The sequence below is a fragment of the Nannobrachium achirus genome (genome assembly GCF_963921795.1).
Source record: "Nannobrachium achirus genome assembly, chromosome: 15".
In the NCBI taxonomy this organism is placed as follows: Eukaryota; Metazoa; Chordata; class Actinopteri; order Myctophiformes; family Myctophidae; genus Nannobrachium; species Nannobrachium achirus.
Window position 1 is genome coordinate 49,261,752 of NC_137822.1, and position 21,280 is coordinate 49,283,031.

Sequence of the window (21,280 nt, forward strand, 5' to 3'; positions counted from 1 at the left end):
GATATAGAGCTTAACTATTTAAGTGCTCGCGTTTGGGGCGTGGTCAAGCTGAGGCTCACCTTCCCTTGGTGGTAGCAAGGTGGTGGAGCCGTTGAACTGGGGAATCTCCCAAGTGTTGTCACTGTTGGGAATTCCATGTTCAGGCTTGTTGGGGAGCGTTCAGAGGTCTAAGAGGTGTGTTAAAGGGTCACCAGACTTAAAAACGTAAGTCACCTTTTTTGTTTTTGCATATCAGTTTGTTGGGCCGACTCTAGTCTTTTTTGTACTGGTTAAGTAAAGAAAATAACGTTTCCTGGCTGGTTAAATATAATTATTATTATATAGGTGTCCCTGTGAGGTGCGTGGGGCTACTGGGGTTAAATAAGCGTTTAGGCCAGGGGTGGTTTTAGGTGCAAGGTGCGGCTGGCAGATTGCGAGTGTGCACCGGCGTGTGCATACTCCGTCTCGGGGGCACGGCTAGAGAGTAGATGTGGGTCACCAGCCACTAGTTGCTCTTCCTACTCCTAGTATAAGCTAGGCCTTTGCGGTGGCCTTCAGTGCATCAGTACCCACCGCTACCCAAGCACAGGCAGCTGGGTGGAGTTAAAGTGGGGGGTTTAAAAGAGAGGGGCACTTATATTTTGTAGTTTTCCAGCTGGGATACTTATAACCTGAAGACTAGTTATAACTCCTAAAGTTAAAGGTTTTTTTTTTGGAGTTAAAGGGGAGGCTCAATAGAATTGATTTGCATTCGGTTTTTTGGCTCTTTTGCAATTGGCTCTTTTTTTTTTTGGCGTGCATTTAAAGGCCCTACAGTCTGGTGCTGGTGGCTTTGGATTAATTATCCATCTTTGTTCTTTCTTGTTTGGAGTTCATGATGGAGGAGTTTGGGTCAGCTCCGTCGGAGGAGAGGTTGGATGCCTGCTCGAGTGACCAGCTCATTAAAATTGGAGCTCACTACCAAATTGAGATTGGTGATAAAAGGAAGAAAGAGAACATGAGATCTATCATCAGAGCTAATTTGTATGAGCAGCAAGTGTTGACTCCTCCTCCGAAGGATGATGAGTTGGTTGTGGAGGAGATTTTGCCCTCTGGGGCTGGCTTGACATTTGAGCAGCAGAAAGAACTGCTAAACCTAAAGTTGCAGGTTCAGGTGCAGTTGAAAGAAAAGGAAGTGGAGTTGAAAGAGAAGGAATTGGAGATGGAAAGGATGAGGCACAGAGCAGAAATGGCAAGGCTAGACATTGAGACGGCAAGGCTCAGTCTGGTGAGAGATGGGAAGTTGAGGGACGCAAAGAAGGAGGATTCAGGTGACAAGGATAACATCTTGAATAGTTTTCGCTTGGTCCCCAGGTTTAATGAGAAGGAAGTGGATGTGTTCTTTACTCTGTTCGAGCGGGTGGCAGACGCTCGGAGCTGGAGTGACTTGGACCACACGGTCCTGTTGCAGTGTGTTCTCACTGGTCGTGCTCAGGAGGCATTTGCCTCGCTGTCAAAACAGGACTGTACAGACTACATGGTGGTCAAAGCGGCAGTGCTGAAAGCCTACGAGTTGGTGCCTGAGGCTTACCGCCAGCGTTTTAGAACCTGGCAGCGAGGAAATAAGTCTTATCTGGAGTTTGCTCGTGATTTAACAATGCACTTTAATCGGTGGTGTGTAGCTTCAGGAGTGGAGAACTATGGTGACCTGTCTGACTTGATTGTACTTGAGCAATTCAAGAATTCAATCCCTGAGAATGTGGCTGTGTACATATGTGAGCAGAAGGCTCAGACTGCTGCTGAAGCGGCGGCGCTGGCTGACGATTATGCATTGACGCACAAAAGTGTAGCTCCGGACAACCGGGGTTATGCTGGTGGATCTGGGGGTAGAGTGGCAGGACAGGTTGTTGGGGGAAAGTATGTTCCTGGCAGGGCCAATGGGGCTGGTAGCGGACCTAGTGGCCGTGCTGGAGGCGTACAGAACCCTGATAATGTCTGTCATTATTGTCACCAACCAGGACACTGGAAAAAGGAGTGTGCAATGCTTGAGTCACGTAATGAGAACATCTCAGTTAGGCCTAGTCCGTCTGCGTTTGCTGTGTCAGTTTCAGGTGGCATGGTTGGTCAGCCTAGTGCTGAGGAGGTGTCCAGTGCCTTTTTGCCGTTTGTGTCAAAGGGACATGTGTCGTTGATTGGTAATCCGGAGAAGGTGCCAGTAACTATTTTGCGAGACACAGGCTCGTGTAATTCATTTATCCTTGCCTCTGTTCTGCCATTTTCTGGAGTGACCAATACTGGTTCGTTCATTCCTGTGTTGGGCATGGAAATGTCAGTTTTTCATTGTCCTGTACACAAGTTCATGCTCTGTTCTGATCTGTTTGTAGGTGAAGTGCGAATGGGCGTGCGTCCAGCTCTACCTGTTAATGGGGTGACCATAGTGCTGGGGAATGATGTAGCAGGGGAGAGGGTCTTTGCTCATCGACCAGTGGTTCAGCCTATTCAAACAAAAGTTGATGATGTGAAGGGCCAGCATGAAACTGACTATCTGTGCAATCTTCCTAGGTCCATTTCGCAGTCTGAGTTGGTGCGGGAGCAGAAAGCCGATCCCACACTGAAAGAGCTGTTCAATCTTGTTCTCCCCAAAAGTGAGGTGAAAAATCTTGCACATGGCTACTTCATAGAGAATGGAGTGCTGCTGCGCAAGTGTGGGCCACGTGGCCAAGGGTTCATTGGAGACCCTGTTTTCCAAATTGTCATTCCTTCCAAACTCCAAGAGGTCATTTTGCGCATTGCTCACTATGAGTCGGGGCATATGGGTGTGCGTAGAACGTACGATAGGGTTTTGGAAAAGTTCTTTTGGCCCCGTGTTAAAAGAAGCGTGGCGGAGTACATAAAAAATTGTCCTACTTGCCAAAGAGCTGGAAAACAGAGTCAGTCCGTAAAAGTGCCTGCTCTGTTTCCTAGTTTGGAAAGGTTTCGGCCTGAAGCAAAGGTTAAAAGGTCTGATTTGTGTGGCCGTGTTCCTGTGCGTGATGTTCTCAGCCCAGATTGTGGTATTGCGTTTTCAGAGCGTGATAGACGCAAACGCAATGTCAATGTTGAGAGAGCTTGTGCTTGTGTGTCACAGTCGCACATTGCACAGAGTTCTTCTCATCCTGTCTGCATTTATAATGCACACAGGAAGGAAAAACATGGGAAAAACCAGTGGAAAGAGCATAATGTGCTATGTGGATAATCATGAGCTACTTTACTTAGTGCCCGTAAACTAACTCTGTGTTCAAAATCTATTTTGTGTATGCTTTAACCTTTCTCTTAAAGGCTCCAAGGTACCAGTTGCTGAGAGAGGGTGGGGCAGAAGCTGAATGGAATTGAGCTGGGGGGGTTGGTTTGATTGGGGTTAATGTTTTTGTAATTCTATACACTTAGTTAATATGTATTTATTGGTGGCACGATTTAGGCCAGGGTTCCCTATGGGACCCTGTCTTGAAGGGGGGGAGTGTGACGGCCCCTAGGGCCTTATAGGGTTAGGTGGGTGTGTGCCTGCATTAACCATCCTGTTGCAGTGCTGGATTGGAGGGTGGAGTCGTGAGGCAATCAGCTGAGGGGAGACACCTGGCCAGTGCCGCCCCAAACACTATAAAAGACCTGCCTCACTAACACTCTCTCTCTCCTCAGTCCTCTCCAGGCCGCTGGAGCGGCAGGCCACCTCAGAAAGCAGCTGTTAGTTTTTGTTTATGTTGCTTTAGTTAAAGCCATACTGTGTAAATTGCTCACCTAGTGGTCATTAGCCCTATAGCGAACCGCGGTCGCGTCCGCGTCTTTCGGCCGTTTTTCGTACCTTCAGACCCCCGCGTCTGCCTCCACCTCGCTGAGATCTATCTTTGGAGGGGTCCCTTGTTCCTGTGCGTTCAGTAATTCCAGAGATACACTCCTTCACCCTGCCTGGTAGGCGAAATTACCTAGAGACTGGATGGTACAAACCGGCGACAACAAAATGGCGACCCCACTTCAAGATGCGATGTGATTGGCCGGCAGTTGTATAACCCTCGCTGTGATTGGCCGGTAGTGTGATGACGCAATTTTGGCGCGAGATCCGGTCCCCGGCAAGGATCTCAGTTTACATAAAGAGAAGGCTTTACAGGCTGAAATTCACGGCGCGGATCTTCTAAAACTTTTGTGTTTTAATAGTTAGGAGAATTTTAAGATTTGTTTTATAAAAAAAGTTACATAGTACAACTTTAAGTTTAGTTCGAAGCTGGGCAGTTAGTTTCCCTGCCATTATGATTTGGAAACTATAATTCTTGCTTTATTCTATTAATTAATTCATTTTGTAAATAAAAACACACCTTTTTTGGCATTTACCTCTGTGTCGTCTCCCCTTTTTTGTGGTGGTCCTGGAGCCAGACCATCACAAATGTGCACTAATTTGTTTGATTATTATACTGTAGTTTCATACCAGTCTAACAACTACTGTATCTATCTCCCCATCAGTCTTCTCAAATGTCTTTTTAATTTTTTAACACAAAATAAGATGAACAAGGACCCTGGTGTAAACAAGTTGTGTTTAACTTATGGAACATGTACTGTACTGTTAACTGTACTGTATTATTAACTGTTTTGAGGTTCAGATAAAACTCGCGGCCCGCACTAACATTAAACTTTCATATTAACTCATTAACTGCCAAAAACGTGAATCCCTTAAAAATCCCGTTGTACCACCCTGCCACGCCCGTGAATCCCGTAAATAAATAAAAAAATAAAAAAAATATTTTTTTTTTTCAAAAAATTTTTTTTGGACCCCAAAAACGTTAGTAGGCATGATAGCGATCGCGAAATTGCTTGTTTAACCCCCATACAACCCCCATACAACTCAGGTAGCAGACCTCCAAGCTCACAACAGTGTAAAACATAATGGCTGCTATCTCATGAATGCCTGAACGGATTTCCATTCGGATTTTTTTGTTTGAAAGCTGTGAGCAATGTGGACACACGTGGTGCATTATCTAGGCATGGGTGTGCATGATCCGTGCACTATGAATTACATGGAAGTCTATGGAGACGAATGGCAGTTAAAGAGTACGAAGGTATTGTTAAATGGCAGCATATGAGTTAAGGTGGGGGCCACAAAATATCGTCTCGCAGGCCGCACATGGCCCCCGGGCCGCCAGTTTGAGACCCCTGGTATAGATGTTTGTTAGATACGTCCTGAAGCGCTCAGACTCTGCATCTCTCTCTCTCTACAGTGTGTAGTGTTGTGTAGTGTGCAGACGTATAGATGTCTGTTACCTCCGGCAGCGCTCAGACTCTGCATCTCTCTCTCCCGTCGGTCCAGTTCGGCAGCTTTCCTCTCCAGCTCCTCCTGTCTCCTCAACAGCTCTGCTGCTGCCTGGGCCTCCTAGAGACACGTGCGCGCACGCACACACACACACACACACACACACAGGCGTGCACGTACACACACACAGACACGCAAACTTGTTTTCATATTCTTGATGAACTCACTTAGACCTGGAACACATCTGTGTCTCCTTACTTTAACCCGTTTAGGGCCTAGAATTATTGAATGCTTTAACCGGTGAAAAATAGCAGATATACAAGCTCACAGCGCGGCACCGAGTGCCGCGCTGCGAGCTTGTAGATCTGCTATTTTTTTTGAAAAAGTCGTGAAAACTGTGTGCAAATCTTTGAATATATGTATTTTCCGAAGCGAATGTTTGTAACTCAAATTTTGCTTCTGGGTGGTCCCTGGAACTAGATATTTTGAGATGGGGGGTCCATGGTCAAATACATATCATTTTGGGGGTCCTTCACATGAAAAGGTTTGAGAACCACTGACATAGTAGTCTCTCGAGAACAGACTAACTGAGCTCCAGTTAAGTGAAAAGGACCTTTTCTTTGACGATGGCTGGCCAGATTGCTGACATAGAAACATAGGGTTTTTCAAAAGACCTTAGAAGGATTCAAAAGACACTTCGGGTCAAAATTCTAATGTTCACGATTTTTCAAAAATAGCAGATCTACAAGCTCGCAGCGTGGCACTCGGTGCCGCACTGTGAGCTTGTATATCTGCTATTTTTCAATAGTTAGAGCATAAAATAATGATACACAATAATGTGTACCCGTTCTGAATGGGTTAACCATTACTTTATTACTTTAGCTCAGCGCTATTCAACATGTGGCCCATGGGCCACATGCAGCCCCTACAGCACATCTATGAGGCCTCTCATGGTCATACCAACCAGTAAGGCTCCCTAATCGGGAGATAAGCGACCGTAGGTCACTTATCTCCACAAATAGGGCAAAAATGTGTTTTGCCAAAATCTTCCTGATCCATGTTGATGACATGAGTGTAGACATACTATGTAGTGATTTTCGTGATTTTAGGGCAAAATCTGTAGGAGCATTGTCCAAAAATGTGTTTTTAAAAATCGGCCTGGAGGTGGCGCTATATGGGACAGATTCATGTTGATGGGATGAGTGTAGACATACTGTGTACCGATTTGCGTGATTTTAGGGCGAAAATTGTAGGAGCAGTGTCCAAAAATGTGTTTTGCAAGAATCGGCCTCATGGTGGCGCTAGAAGAGGGCCATGTGAGAAATGAGGGGTGGGGTCTCCGCGCCGGCAAGGCGGACGAATAGGTACCGGCCCCGGCTGTCCCGGTCGCTCCTAGCCGGAGTTACGGCATTTTATGTGAGCTGCAGTGTAGGGGGTCCTCCACTGGGGGCGCCACCACTTTTGCATCCGTTCTGGAGCACCAGGAGTCGGCGGTCCCCGGGAATTCCCCGTGAGCAGCCCCGTTGGGGTGGTCATTTGGTCATGTTTGCGCATTTGGTCATTTTTTACATCTGGGGGTCCCCCAGGGACCTGGGGGTCCCTGGAGCTCCGGGGGTCCTTGGAGGTTGTAGTTTGGCAGGCAAGGAACGTGTGTGCAAAATTTGGCATGGATCGGGGCAACGGTTGCGGAGATATAAGCAGGGAAAAAGTGTGACGTGTGAGGTGTGACAGACAGACTGACAGACGGAGTTACTTACACTTTGTGGTGGTTTTGATAGTAAAGTGCGACCTACGGTCGCAATAAAAATATATTTTGTCTACTCTCTATTTCGTCTAAAATCATTTCTGATGTAATTTTTAAGTTTCTCTGAAAGATCACTAGGAAACTATTTTGTCTTGCTTTATACAAGACAATTTTGCAATTTTGTTTGTTCCAAAAGAAACGTAATCATTTCAATCATAGAGCAACGAAAGTTGACATCATTTACCCACCATTGGTTCACTTTTTTCCCCCCCATTCTGAATTCCCATAGACTTTTTTTTCCCATATTGTGTCATATAAGAACTGTGTTCCAAACATAAACAAATGATCTCAGCGCTTTGACTCATATGGATATGAAGAATCAACTGATGGTGAGAAAACGCTAATGTTACCAATTAGTTACATTTTCACCAGAAACAGACTGTATCAAATATGAGTGACTGACTATCATAAACCACACAGAGCCACCTCGCCGACAATATCGCAAAGACCGTTTGTTTATGTTTGGACTGCAATGCTTATATGAGATGATTTTAAGATGACTCAATGTTATTTTCCATAGAAAAATGACTTCCTTGGAACCGGGGGATGAGCGAGTGATGTCATGACTTTGTTACTCTATTCCATGCCAATCTTTTTGTTCGATGAGGTTTGTCCTAATAGATGGAAATGTGTCTGTTTTTAGACTACACATGTGGTGTGTTAAAAAAAATCATTGTTTAAACGTCCAAAACAGTAATGTTTAGCTTTCCGGCCCTTGGACTTTTTGTATTTTGCTGAGTGGCCCCTGAGCCATCTAAAGTTGAGTAGGCTTTAGCTATTCAAAAAATAGCAGATCTACAAGCTCATAGCACGGCAATTGGTATATCTGCTATTTTTTTTTTAAAGCATGAAAATCTGCAACAGTGATGTCATTACGTGCGCATCCCACATCAAAAACTCATTCAAGTCGCCCAGGGACTCATTCATGTCATGGGTTCCCGGGGATGCGCCTCCATTGGAGTCCATGTTAAAATAATTTACCGGGTAATTTAAAGAAAAACATTTTAAAATTCCACAGACACCACCATTGTTCATGGGTGAAAGCATCCTACTTTACCCTACGTTAACACAAATAAAATCCATGTAGAAAGTCTTAAACAGGCGATAGAAACGTCAATGTTTTGATTCCACCGACGTCCGACGCCATTTTGCGCGCCCGAATTCATTAGGGGCACATGTTTTAGTAGTTCTAAGTTCAAACATTAGCCAAATTGTAAAATAAATATAAGAAATAGGCAAACATTTTGAAAATAGCCGATCTACAAGCTCACAGCGCTCGAAAACATTGTATTGAGGACTTTTCTGGGACCCATTTGAATGACCACCTGTGGGTCCCGGGACCCATTACATTGAAAACCTAGTAACATCACTGCTGCAAATATTTTAATATATATTTGAGGTGGCCCAGCCTTAAATGTTTGTGAACCACTACGTGTATGTGTTTAGTAGGGCCAGTACAACATGGGAATAAATCATATTGTTTAAGATTTGAATTTAAACACTTGTTATTTTGTGCTCAAAAGGGAAAATGGATGACAGTTTCCCCACAAAGAACAAAATATACTCATAAGTTGATACTTCTAAATGTCAGCCCTAATTCATTACATTAATGTTTGCACAATGACTTTGCTCTTTTACATTTCCTGTCTCTGTGGCATTGTGTCAGCTTCCTGTTTACTTCCTGTTTGTCTGATGAAGAAACGTTGTTTACGATATTCAGTGTGCCGTTCTATGGATGTACGTTTAGTTTTACCCGTAAATCATGTGCAAGGTTTTAACCCATTCAGAACGGGTACACACTATTGTGTATCATTATTTTATGCTTTAACTATTGAAAAATAGCAGATATACAAGCTCACAGTGCGGCACCGAGTGCCGCGCTGCGAGCTTGTAGATCTGCTATTTTTGAAATATGGTGACATTTAGAATTTTGACCCGATTCTATAAGTGTCTTTTGAATCCTTCTAAGGTTTTTTGAAAAACCCATGTTTCTATGTCAGCAATCTGGACAGCCATCGTCAAAGAAAAGGTCCTTTTCACTTCAACTGGAGCTCAGTTAGTCTGTTCTTGAGAGACTACTATGTCAGTGGTTCTCAAACCTTTTCATGTGAAGGACCCCCAAAATGAAATTTATTTGACCACGGACCCCCATGTCAAAATATTTAGTTCCAGGAACCACCCAGAAGCAAAATTTGAGTTACAAACGTTCGCTTTGAAAATACATATATTCAAAGATTTGCACACATTTTCACGACTTTTTCAAAAATAGCAGCTGCGAGCTTGTATATCTGCTATTTTTCAATAGTTAAAGCAGTCAATAATTCTAGGCCTTAAAATCACTGGAAGAACGAGGCAGATACTATGACACGTACCGCTCTGTGCACTCGGCTCCATGACTTCCATTAATTTGCAACTTCCTGGCTGGTGCTGGCAGACACAGGGACTACTTTCTACTTTCTACTTGCTAGTGTAAATTATTCTCATAGTGAAACTGATAGCAACTACAGAACGTTCTCATTGGAATATGTCTGTGATTTTCATGTTGCCACATTTGGTGTCCGTTTTAGAAAAGCAATAAGCCAGCTGTGAGGGTTTAGGACAGGGGTTCCCAAACTTGTATGATGAAGCAGGGCTTTGCTTTAACAAAAGACGTACACATTTGAAACTTGGAGATACGAGGTTTCTGCCTGACAGTGACGATATTTTAGTGATTATGTTGTGAGGAAAACGTTGAAATAATAGCCATTTTGGTTAGAACTGCCTGAAAATAACTTGTACTTCAAGTTTAAAATGATACTAAATATTTCCAAGTGTCCAAATGAATTCCAATTTCCAATATTATCAAATGATCTCGCCGCACCCCTGGACTGCCATCACGTCACCCCAGGGTGCCCCGTCACCCCAGGGTGCCCCGTCACCCACTTTGAAAACCCCTGGTTTAGGATTTAGGAATAGGTTTTAGGTTTTGGTGTTCAGGATTTTCAACCCTTTTCATGTGAAGGTTCATATTTTATTCATCATTTGAGCAACAAACCACCATTTGATGACATTTAGCCTCCCAGACCCAAAACATAGAATATGTATTTGGATAACCCTTTGTCCATAATTCCATGCTGTATTGATGTTGGTGCCATAGCAGAGATAACAGGTAAATGTTGATCAAAATAACAATTCTTCTACATTCTCTAATTGTGGTAGACTTCTTAAGCAATGCAGCACATGTAAAATGACACCAAATGGACCATTACAGGTCAAAAATGGCAAGAAGCCATTTGATAAAATGACAACGTTAATGATACTTTTATCGCTGGTTTAGGTTTAGTTTTAAGGTCAAGAATTCAGGTTTGAGGTTTAGGTTTAGGGTACAGTATTTACCTGTAGGGTGGAGGTTCCTATAGGGTACAGTATTTACCTGTAGGGTGGAGGTTCCTATAGGGTACAGTATTTACCTGTAGGGTGGAGGTTCCTATAGGGTACAGTATTTACCTGGGACAGAGGTTGTGAGTAGGGTGGAGGTTCCTCCGAGGGTTTCATGATGGCTGGCTGGACGTTGAGGGTGGGGGCCACCGGTCTGGGTGGTGCAGAGGCTGGAGCCGTCTGTGAGGACAGGACACATCCACCCACGTTAACACACACACACACATTTACACCATCACAAAATAGGGCATTCACGAATAGTGATTTTTAGTATTCGAATTATTCAACCTCAAAGTATTCGAATAGTCGAATATTCAACAGGATTGTCCAAACTGTCAAATATTAAGTAAGCAAGAGGCGAACATTGTGAAAATAGCAGATCTACATGCTCACAGTCACAACGCCTCGCATTGTGAGGCGTTGTGAGCTTGTAGATCTGCTATTTTCACAATATTTATCTGTGGAACCGAGTCACATTAAACGTAATACCTACAATTCCAAGTGCTTGTCAGGGTGGGGGTCCCCAGTTCAAATATGTTTATTTTGGGGGTCACAGCCTAAAAAGGTTTGAGAACCCCTGGTATAGAGCATTAACAAATTCATCCACCAGGGGCATTGACAACTCATTCTTATGACTTCCTATCTAGCCAATCTTTATAAACTATATATTTTTTAAAGAGAAAACAATAACAAATTTAAATAAGCGAATATTCGACTTCGGTGAACAACGTCGAATAGTGACTTTGATATTCGAATAGTCTAATATTTGGTGAATGCCCTATCACAAAATAACTATTTATACCGTGCACAAATAAGATGTGGCATATTCTGCCTTTACACATTGAAACAGGAAGGTACAGGGGCCTAGCAGAGGAAGAAAGAATATGTGAATACTGTGATCTGGGTGAAGTAGAGAATGAAATACATTTTATTTGATTTTGTCCTTTGTATCATGACTTGAGAGAACATTTATTTAATTAAAAAAGTTCATAACCCTGATATTAACCTAATAGAGTATGAGAATGGTGCCTTAATGACATTTATTTTTGATCATATATTTGCATTTGCAGAATATCTGACCTTTATCTGACCTTGACCTTTATGCCATGTGCAGGACATATGAATATATATGTTCTTTGTATTTAGCTGTTGGCGGAATTTGCACTGGAATAGATAGATACCTTTAGGAATGTCCGCGTTTGTTTACATGTACAGTATGTATTAGATGTGTCTGATAATCTCATAAGGGATGGGTCAAATATTTGTCCAGACACGGAAATAAAATATTCATTCATTCATATACTATTTACTGTACACTATTATAATACTGCTTCACGCGTCCCAGACTCTTCTCCCTTCCCTAAAACACCCTGGACAACGCTCACACATGTCTCAGAGGAGGGGAGTCCAAGCTAATAATTCAGAAACTGCAACTCCTGGAAAGTTAGCATGCTATGATGGAAGTAGGGATGAGACCAGTGGTGTGTTGTAGACTTTTGAGGGCATACTATAATCTATGATCCGTGGCTATTTGTGTGTCCAGGGTAGACACCAGTGCATAATGCCTATCAGATACGCTACTTTGAAAGGTTCACGAGGGCAGACGCTATTCATATTTTACTTTCCGACAGCAGACGCCGTATCCGTGCGTTACAGGTAGAACACAGCACTGGGTGAGACAATAATCAATATTATCGTTTATCGTGATAAAAAACACTCACAAAAATCGTATCGTGGAGATTTAAATTATCATGACATTATCCTCCATCATGCACTGGGATCAATTCACCTTTTATTTGCAGAGCTGCATAGCTGGTACCATTTAAACCCTCTATTGGTAAAACGGAAGTGTAAATAACACACTTTTTTCACTCTTTACCAATCTCTTTGCCAAAAAATAGCCGATCTACAAGCTCAGGAGCAAAAAAAAACCCTGCCCAACGATGAAGTCACTGGTGGGCGGGATTCCTTTTAGAAAATATGTGAACATTTCCAACATGGAAATGTTTATGATGATTGTGAAAGTGATTGTGCAAAAGATAATTGTGATTATCTCTAATAATTGCGACTGGGTGATTCTGTAATGATTGCGACAGGCCTACTCAGAGAGAAGTAATTATTACTGTTTGATTGATTTTCATCGTCTATCCAGTTTGGTCACTGCAGATTCCAGGGCAGGTTACAATTTACAATGTATGCAGGCATTGACACTAAGGCTTGCCCACCTGCCCCCGGCAGGTAAATAAAACGTCAGGGCAGGTGAAGTTTGCTTTCAGGTTGCCCGACCGGGCAAGTGCTTGTTTGAGAGGAGACCAAACGTCTATAAACACAACACCAGATATCCGTCTAAACAGCTGAAAGTGGCCAGTGCGATCTGTCTTCTGGTCTGTGAAATGTAAAATAAGAGCACTGTTTACCTGTAATGTGCTGTTTACTTTTTACTATGGCTACTGTGTGAAACCATAGACATTCAATCATAGCTACAGTATGTAGGTATGTGGATTTGGAGGTATTGAGGTGTGACATTTTTTATCACACAGGCCCAGAAAGTAAAGAAATAAGTGTTAAATTGAGCGGCAATTAAAATCTTTACCTATCATTTTATAATGGATGATTTACTTTTCGGGCAAGTGGGCATGACCTTCGATGGGCAAGTGCCTCTGAGACCTTAGTGTCAACCCCTGTGTATGCATTTAGCAGACACTCTTAAAGGACAACTTGGGTTCATATTTTAGATTGTAATTAGAGAAAAGAAAAGATGAGTGTTAAAATGTTTTCATTTACTGCTTTTTAGTATTTTGATTTCAGTGGTTGGGGGCATGCGTGCAAGTGTCTAAATATGTCTTTTTAGACACAATAAGACGGCAATTTCTTTGTTACTATTAACACCAGCCCCCATAAGTCACATCTGACCATGAAAGATTGCGGTGCATCTTGGGAATGGGCTTATTGTGTCTAAAAATACATATTTAGCCACTTGCACGCATGCCCCCAACCTGGGGGCATGCGTGCAAATCAAAATCGTTAAAATCACTAAAACGAAAGAAGTAAAATGAAAACATCTTTATCTCTAATGACAATCTGAAATATGAACCCTTGCTGTAAATAAACTAAGTTGTCCTTTAATCCGGAGTGACTTACAATAAGCAAGGTAATACAGTATATCAGTACAGTGTTGATTTTGTCGACTAAAACTATGACGAAAAATGTTTGTTAACTGTGTTTTATTTTTATTATTTTCATTGATGAAAACGAAATAAAAACGAAATGAAAACTAAGCTGTGATGACTAAAACTAAGACTAAATATATTGACAATTTGTCAACAAAATAAAAAAAACTAGACTAAAACGTTAGGGAGGGACTAGTGGAGAAGAGAGTAATTTTGTTTGGTTGCTCTCAGGTGTTGCGTGCTGAAAATAGCAGATCTACAAGCTCACAACGCGTTGCGCTGCGGCGCGTTGTGAGCTTGTAGATCTGCTATTTTCAGCACACAACCTAGTGTAAAATCAGTCATTACGATGCCATCAAGGCCTGCCAAAATGCATTTCAGTTGACTAAATCAAGTGTAGATTTAGTCGCCTAAAGTCTTATGATATTTAGTCGCCTAAAATTAGACTAAAAGTAATACTTTACAGGTGACTAAATTATGACTAAAACCAAATGAGATTTTATTCAAAAGACTATGACTAAAACTAAATCAAAATTTGTCATCAAAAACAACACAGCATCAGTACTCTGTTTCACGGAGACGTGGCTGAATGTTGACGTTCCTGACAGGGCGGTACAGCTAGACGGCTTCTCTGTGTTCCGTACAGACCGTTCGATGGCAAACACGGGGAAGACAAAAGCGGGCGGTGTCCTGTTTCACATCAACGACTCTTGGTGTACTAATGTGGATATAGTCTCACAGCACTGCTCGTCGGTGCTGGAGCATTTAACACTACGGTGTAGACCGTTCTACTTGCCCAGGGAATTTCCTTGTGTGTTGCTGACGGCTGTTTACATCCCACCAGAAGTGAGTGCATCCGAAGCTATGGACGAGCTGAGCGATGTCATAGGCAAGCAGGAAAATAAGCACCCGGAAGCCATATCAATCGTGGCTGGGGACTTTAACCACTGCAACTTGAAATCGGTGCTGCCACACTTTTCCAGCACGTTAAGTGCCCAACAAGGAAGGAAAGGACGCTGGATCATTGTTATTCCACCATCAAGGCTGCCTACAGAGCGGTCCAACGGCCCCACTTTGGGAAATCTGACCACCATGCGGTGCTACTGCTACCTGCCTACAAGCAGAGAATGAAGAGCGAGCAACCCAAGGAGAGGTCTGTTCAGTGCTGGTCCACAGATAATGTATCTAAACTACAGGGCTGCTTTGAATCGACAGAATGGTCCATCTTCAAAGACTCAGCCACAAGTTTGGATAACTACGCTGACACTGTCACCAGCTATGTTAAATTCTGTGTGGATAATTGCATCCCAGCGCGAACCGTTCGCTCTTATCCCAACGAGAAGCCGTGGATGAACCATGATACTCGTCTGAAGTTGAGAGAGCGCCGAGCCGCCTTTCAATCTGGGGACGAGGAACGGTACAAAAAATCCAGATACAACCTGAGAAGGGCGATCAGAGACGCTAAGAGACAATATAGGGACAAACTGGAGAACAACTATAGTGGCTGTGACGCACGGCGTATGTGGAGAGGGCTGCAGGCGATTACGGATTACAAACCGAAGCCGGCTGTTATTAACACCTCGGACTCTCTACCGGACGAATTGAATAACTTTTTCGCCCGCTTTGAAACTCACAACACGGACCCAGTTACACCGGTGCGGGGAACACCCGGTGCGGTGGAGCTGCAGGTGACACAACGAGATGTGAGTAAAACTTTTAAAAGCGTTGGGACTCATAAGGCGGCCGGCCCTGACGGGATTGCCTCAAGTTGTGTTTCGACCAGCTTTCGGGAGTCTTTACTGACATTTTTAATACGTCACTGTCATTGTGTGTGGTACCGTTGTGTTTTAAGGAAACCATAATTGTACCCATAGCAAAGAAAAAACCTGTCGCATGTCTTAATGATTATCGCCCTGTGGCTTTGACCTCTGTTCTTATGAAGTGTCTGGAAAAAATGGTTATATCACATATAACGCACATTATCCCTGCCAATACTGATCCATTACAGTTTGCATACTGTGCTAATAGATCAGTCGATGATGCTATTTCTCTCGCACTACACATTGCCTTGAAACATCTGGAGAATAGGAACTCTTATGTCAGACTACTCTTCATAGATTATAGCTCTGCCTTTAACACGATTGTACCATCTAAGCTTGTGTTGAAACTCAGGGGTCTTGGTCTTGGCAGTAGTATCTGCAACTGGCTGTTTGACTTTTTGACAGGCAGGCCACAATCTGTACGAATAGGGAACAAGCATTCATCTAAGATATTGACCAGGACTGGAGCGCCCCAGGGCTGCTGCCTCAGTCCCTTGTTGTATAGTCTGTTCACCTATGATTGTGTTGCCAGGTGTGGCAATAATTCTATTCTCAAATTTGCAGATGACACCACGGTTATAGGACTAATATCCAACGATGATGAGAGGGCCTATAGGAGGGAAATTGAAGAGCTAACCCTATGGTGCCAGAATAACAATCTCTCTCTAAATGTTAGTAAAACAAAAGAGATCATCGTTGACTTTAGGAAGTCTAAAGTCAATCACAGTCCCGTAACCATAAATGGTTCACCTGTAGACATAGTGGACAGTTTCAAATTCCTGGGTGTTCACATAACAAACTCACTCACATGGTCTCAAAACAGCGAAGGTATCCTTATGAAAGCGCAGCAGCGATTGTACTTTCTGAGGCGCCTCAGGAGATTTGGCCTGAGCACCAAGGCTCTTGTTAATTTCTATCGCTGTACCATAGAAAGTGTTTTGACAGGATGCATCACAGTGTGGTTTGGTAACGTGACTGTTCAAGACAGTACACAGTTACAGAGAATTGTGAAGAGAGCTGCCAAAATCATTGGCACAGAATTACCACAGCTACACACAATCTATAGCACACGCTGTAAGAAAAAGACAGAGAACATCTTAAAGGACAGCTGTCACCCCGCCCATTCCCTGTTCTATCTCCTCCCATCCAAAAAACGTTACCAGAGCATCAAATCTCACACCACCCGTTTCAGTAATAGTTTTTATGCTCAAGCAATCAGGATGCTTAACGAAGAGATGGAAGCGAGACGTAGGTAGTCATGTGCAAGATACGCAGTTTTTAAACTGTACACTGTTACACTGTATGGTTGTTTTGTTGTTTTTGGGTTGTCCTGGGTGACCTGTTGTTGTCTTGTTTTTTGTGTGTAATAAGGCTGAGAGTGCTCTTGGCACAAGCATTTCAATGTATGTCTATACCTGTATGGATGTGCATTTGACTAATAAACCTGAACCTGAACCTGAACCTGAATAAGCAGGGTAATGCATGTTGTGTTTAGCGGTCAGGAGATCCACGCACATCTACACAACTGTGACGGGTGCTGGATGGAAAACTGAAGAATGGATCCGCACACAGTCTTAGAGATCCCAGAATAATACATTAATTCATACAATGATTGGAGGAGCTCTAAGACAGCGTGCGGATCCATTCTTCTCTTCAGTACATGTAACCCCCAGAGTTGGTGTGGAAGAGTCCTTGAGCAAGACTCTGAACCCCACATTGCTCCCGGTGAGCAGGTTGGTGCCTTGCATGGTTTCCTCTGACATCGGTGTATGAATGTGTGCGTGAATGGGTGAATGTAATGCACAATCTATGTAAAGCGCTTTGGATAAAAGCACTATATAAATGCACCATTTACCATTTATTTACCATTTAAATGTTTGTGTTGACTGCAGTCTCTGCAGAGCTGCCTAACCTCTAGTGTTTCCCTTCCTCTGACTCTAGGGCCCTGGGGTGACCATGCTTTTCCCTCCTGAATCTATGCAGAGGAGGGGGTTGGAGATTGTGCGAGGACAAACTGTGTACTGTGTGTAGTAGCCCCTTTGAGTGGCAGTTGGGGCAAACGCTCTCGCCAACACATCATTTGCATCATATGATGCAAAATGCTTCACCAGTCTTGCTGAAATACTAAAATATCTCAAAACAAAAATAACTCAGGATTGTGTTGATCTTGTCCCAAACAACAATAAAATAAGATCTGGTTGTCCCAGAGGTGAAGTGGGCCTTTAACTATCCTGCCCCTATCGGGACGCAACTCCAACGGCGCCGAGTCGGCTAAAGCCACCTTCACACCGTTTCGGCATGGGAACTCGCCTCTCGTGGCTCAAGGCCGCGGTCAACAACTATACTTTATCGGCCGAAACGACGAGAGCCACTTCTGCACCTGTGTGCCTATGCTATGGCCCAGGAAACGTCAAACTTCCTCCATTCAGACTCTCTCTGTCCTGCCCTGTGTTTATGTCTGTCTGTCTCTCACGAGGCATTGCACCATGACGCGGTGTGAGCTTGTAGATCGGCTATTTTCAGTTGGTACTACTCACTGCTTTGCCATCGGTGAAGGGGTTGTACTCCTCCAAGCCTGCGGGGCGCGAGTGTGTCACCTGGGTCACTGATGGGTCCTATAAGACAATACAACAATAAAAAAAGAACACAACTCAAATTAGAACAAACACAAGTGAGGTAAGGAGGGTAGAGTGGTTGTCTTGGAATCCGAAGGTTCACGGTTCTATCCCCGGCTTCGCCCTGGGTTAGTGTCGAAGTGTCCTTGAGTAAGAAGACACTAAACCCTTAACTGCTCCTGATGAGCAGGTTTGGTGCCCTAAATGGTTTCCTCTGCAGGTTTGGTAATATCAAACAAGATTTAAACAACAGTGTTTCTTTTATATATTATTATTAATGCAAGATACAAGGAATAGTAGAAATGTCTTATTAGTAGACATGTTCACACGTGCTTTAGTGGTGGGCAAAATGTCAGTGAAGAAAAAATTGTGTTCATTCACTGCTCAGTGCCGTCCTGTGAAAAACACTATCGCAGGAGCGTTTTTTATTATGTTGCGAGTACAGCCTGCCCTCCCGTCCTGTGTGCTGGGGGCTATCAGGGGGAGGGGACGGGGGGTATGAATGAAAGTGTGAACGTAACAGTTTAAGGAAGAGAACGAGATCGTTCATGACAATGAACAAGTAATTTTGAACAAATCACTCACTAACAACAAATCTCGAACATGCTGATCGTACATACTGTTACCGAAACCATTTTGTGATGATGATGTTAAGATATTATTTATCAGAATAATAACCCCCCAACCCCAGGATTGGCACCCCTGTGTCACACAAGATCTACAAGCACACAACGCAGGCAAGGTGTACAGTAGGTAGAGCTTGAAGATCGGATATGTTTGCCATTCTCGAAAAAATGCCCATGTGTAAAGTAACAAGAGTTTGTGTTATTGTTTGTGAAATATGGGACGTCTCCTGAAAAGTTAACACTTGTGGACGTACATACAAGGTTTCCACCTCCATACAGCATGGATAGGTAGATCATCAGTAGTTTCCAGTGGTGAGAGGATTTCCTCAACAGTAGGATATGAAGTGATTCCAGCAGAGCTACTCTTCCAGCATGTCAGCATGTCTTTGTTCCTAACGCAGAATGCACCACAGCCTATAATTCAATACCGACTCCAAGTGGGGATGATTCTAATAATTTTCTTTAACAGGTCTAAATATAACCGTGGCTCATGAGTTCCAGGCGGGAGGTGAGGGTCTCTGGTTGTCGTGGTGACAAAGAAAGGAACAGAGATCAGAAGCCCGTGGTTTAGAGCTCCGTGCGGGGCTACCATGCTGTGGTGTATTGCTCCGTGCGGGGCTACCATGCTGTGATAAAGACCTCCTTCATAGCAGCCTTCAGATAGCATCATGCTAGCTCTGTTAAACCTTTCTACACATTAACAAACCCATTAAAGGACAACTCTGCCCTTAATAACATCTAGACTCATTTTCCTACTTATACTGATCCAAAATGACTGTCCATGGCAGGAGTGGGCAATATGTTTTTTCCATGGGGCCACATGAACAACTTTTGTGGAGGGCCGGTCCAAAAGGCAGTGCTCCCCGCAAGATGTGCTCCCCGCAAACTAAACACACAGCTTTACCTCCGACTTCACTAAATAAATACTTAGCAGTCTAATTGTTGTTGAAAACTCGGCATTTGGCATCGACCTTTCTTTTTTTTTTTGCCATTTTAGCAATTTTTGATGGGTAAGGTAAGGCAGGTCGTCTTGACGTGTGACCAGTCTGACCACCTGCTTGTTATTGAGACAACATCCAATGATCACACACACGTGCTGATGTATGTATTTTGCGTCCATATTTACTTGAATAAAAAACTTCAAAATAAAATAAACGCAGCTTTAGTCCATGCATGAGGAAAAAATTGAAAATGAGTTTATTTTGTAATTTGCCATTAACCCCATAAGGGCCGGTCAGAGTGAACCAAAGGGCCGCATACGGCCCCCGGGCCGCACGATGCCCAGCTCTGGTCCATGAGGTCTATTAGGCAGAAATGCTCCTGTTGTCCAGTTTCCCCAGCAGAACCCAGCAGCTCTCATAGAGTGGAGCCTATAAGCCTGTCACTTTTACATGATTTGTCACGGTCAAATGTGTGTTTTTTTCTTTTATCAATCTCTTATTAGTTGTCATTACACACACATCCAATATGGCAAGTGACAAGTTGAGTCACAGATAATCTTTGATGCTATATAATCCAATTTTGCTATAGGGAGTAGGGACCCCCTTGTTGTACCCCTCAAGGTCCCTAGGGGTCCCCACTCAGACCACTGGTTTTAAGAACATTATTCACACAGACTACTATAGTGAATATTCTGTTGAAACACTGAAGCAAATAAGAAATAACAAAAAAACATCTAAGGCTATGAGGCAAATTAGCATTTTGGTGTACAGTCTATCCTTGCATCTCCATGCCAGAGCTTAACATTGTCCCTTTGACAAGTACATTCCCCATTCACTTGTCCGGGCACAAGTCACTAAAAAAAATGAGAGACATTTCACTGTCATTTCTTTCTTAAATGAGTAATTCACCCCCAAAATGTTTTTTTTTTTTTTTTCTTTCTATTGATTACTCACCCCATTGAGATTCAATAATATTTTTGTTTTAGACACATTCCTAGGACAATAAATATATTATAGTAAATTCACCCCATAGATTTCGGATGGGGACCCGGATGCATTTGGGTCCCCATCCGGAATCAATGGGGGTAATCTACTGAAATAAAAAAATATATATATTATTGAACTCAAGTCTCCATCCATGGCATGAGTAATCAATAGATAAAAAGTCATTTTGTCAAATGCATGCATAGCATAGGGTGGAGGTTCCTATAGGGTACAGTATTTACCTGTAGGGTAAAGCATTAGCATTCAGACATTGACATAGTCTGCATACAGCACAAAGCTGCTATGAGCGTCACAGATAAGGTGAAACCATTAACCACTTGCCCCACGGACAAGTACATTTTAAACCAACTTGTCCGCAAGGATTCATTACTTGTCCCGGACAACAGGACAAGCCTTAAATGTCAAGCCCAGCATGCATTGCAAATGTCAACGTATTTCTGTCCCGTTCCAAAGCCTATAAAATAATAATTCATTCAAAAGCTCCTCTTACCATGGGTTGTAATCCGTTACGCAGTCAGAATGAAACAGCAGTGTTTTGTACAGAGAAAACCCTCCCTCCTAAAGCAGTCAGAATGAAACAGCAGTGTTTTGTACAGAGAAAACCCTTCCTCCTAAAGCAGGCCTGATCGCCTCTCTGCTGCCTTCCTCA

The 21,280-nt window shown here is 43.2% G+C and overlaps 1 protein-coding gene across 1 annotated transcript in view; it reads right to left on the reverse strand.

Annotated features, from left to right (window-relative positions):
- LOC308298858 (secretory carrier-associated membrane protein 1-like) overlaps positions 1–21,280 on the reverse strand; it is a 42,745-nt gene that overhangs the window by 13,742 nt on the left and 7,723 nt on the right. The window contains exons 2-4 of the mRNA XM_080742547.1: positions 17,982–18,059; positions 10,524–10,634; positions 5,245–5,353 (exon numbers count right to left, since the gene is read on the reverse strand). Coding sequence (XP_080598673.1) covers positions 5,245–5,353; positions 10,524–10,634; positions 17,982–18,059 — 298 coding nt within the window. The remainder of the gene's footprint in view (positions 1–5,244; positions 5,354–10,523; positions 10,635–17,981; positions 18,060–21,280) is intronic.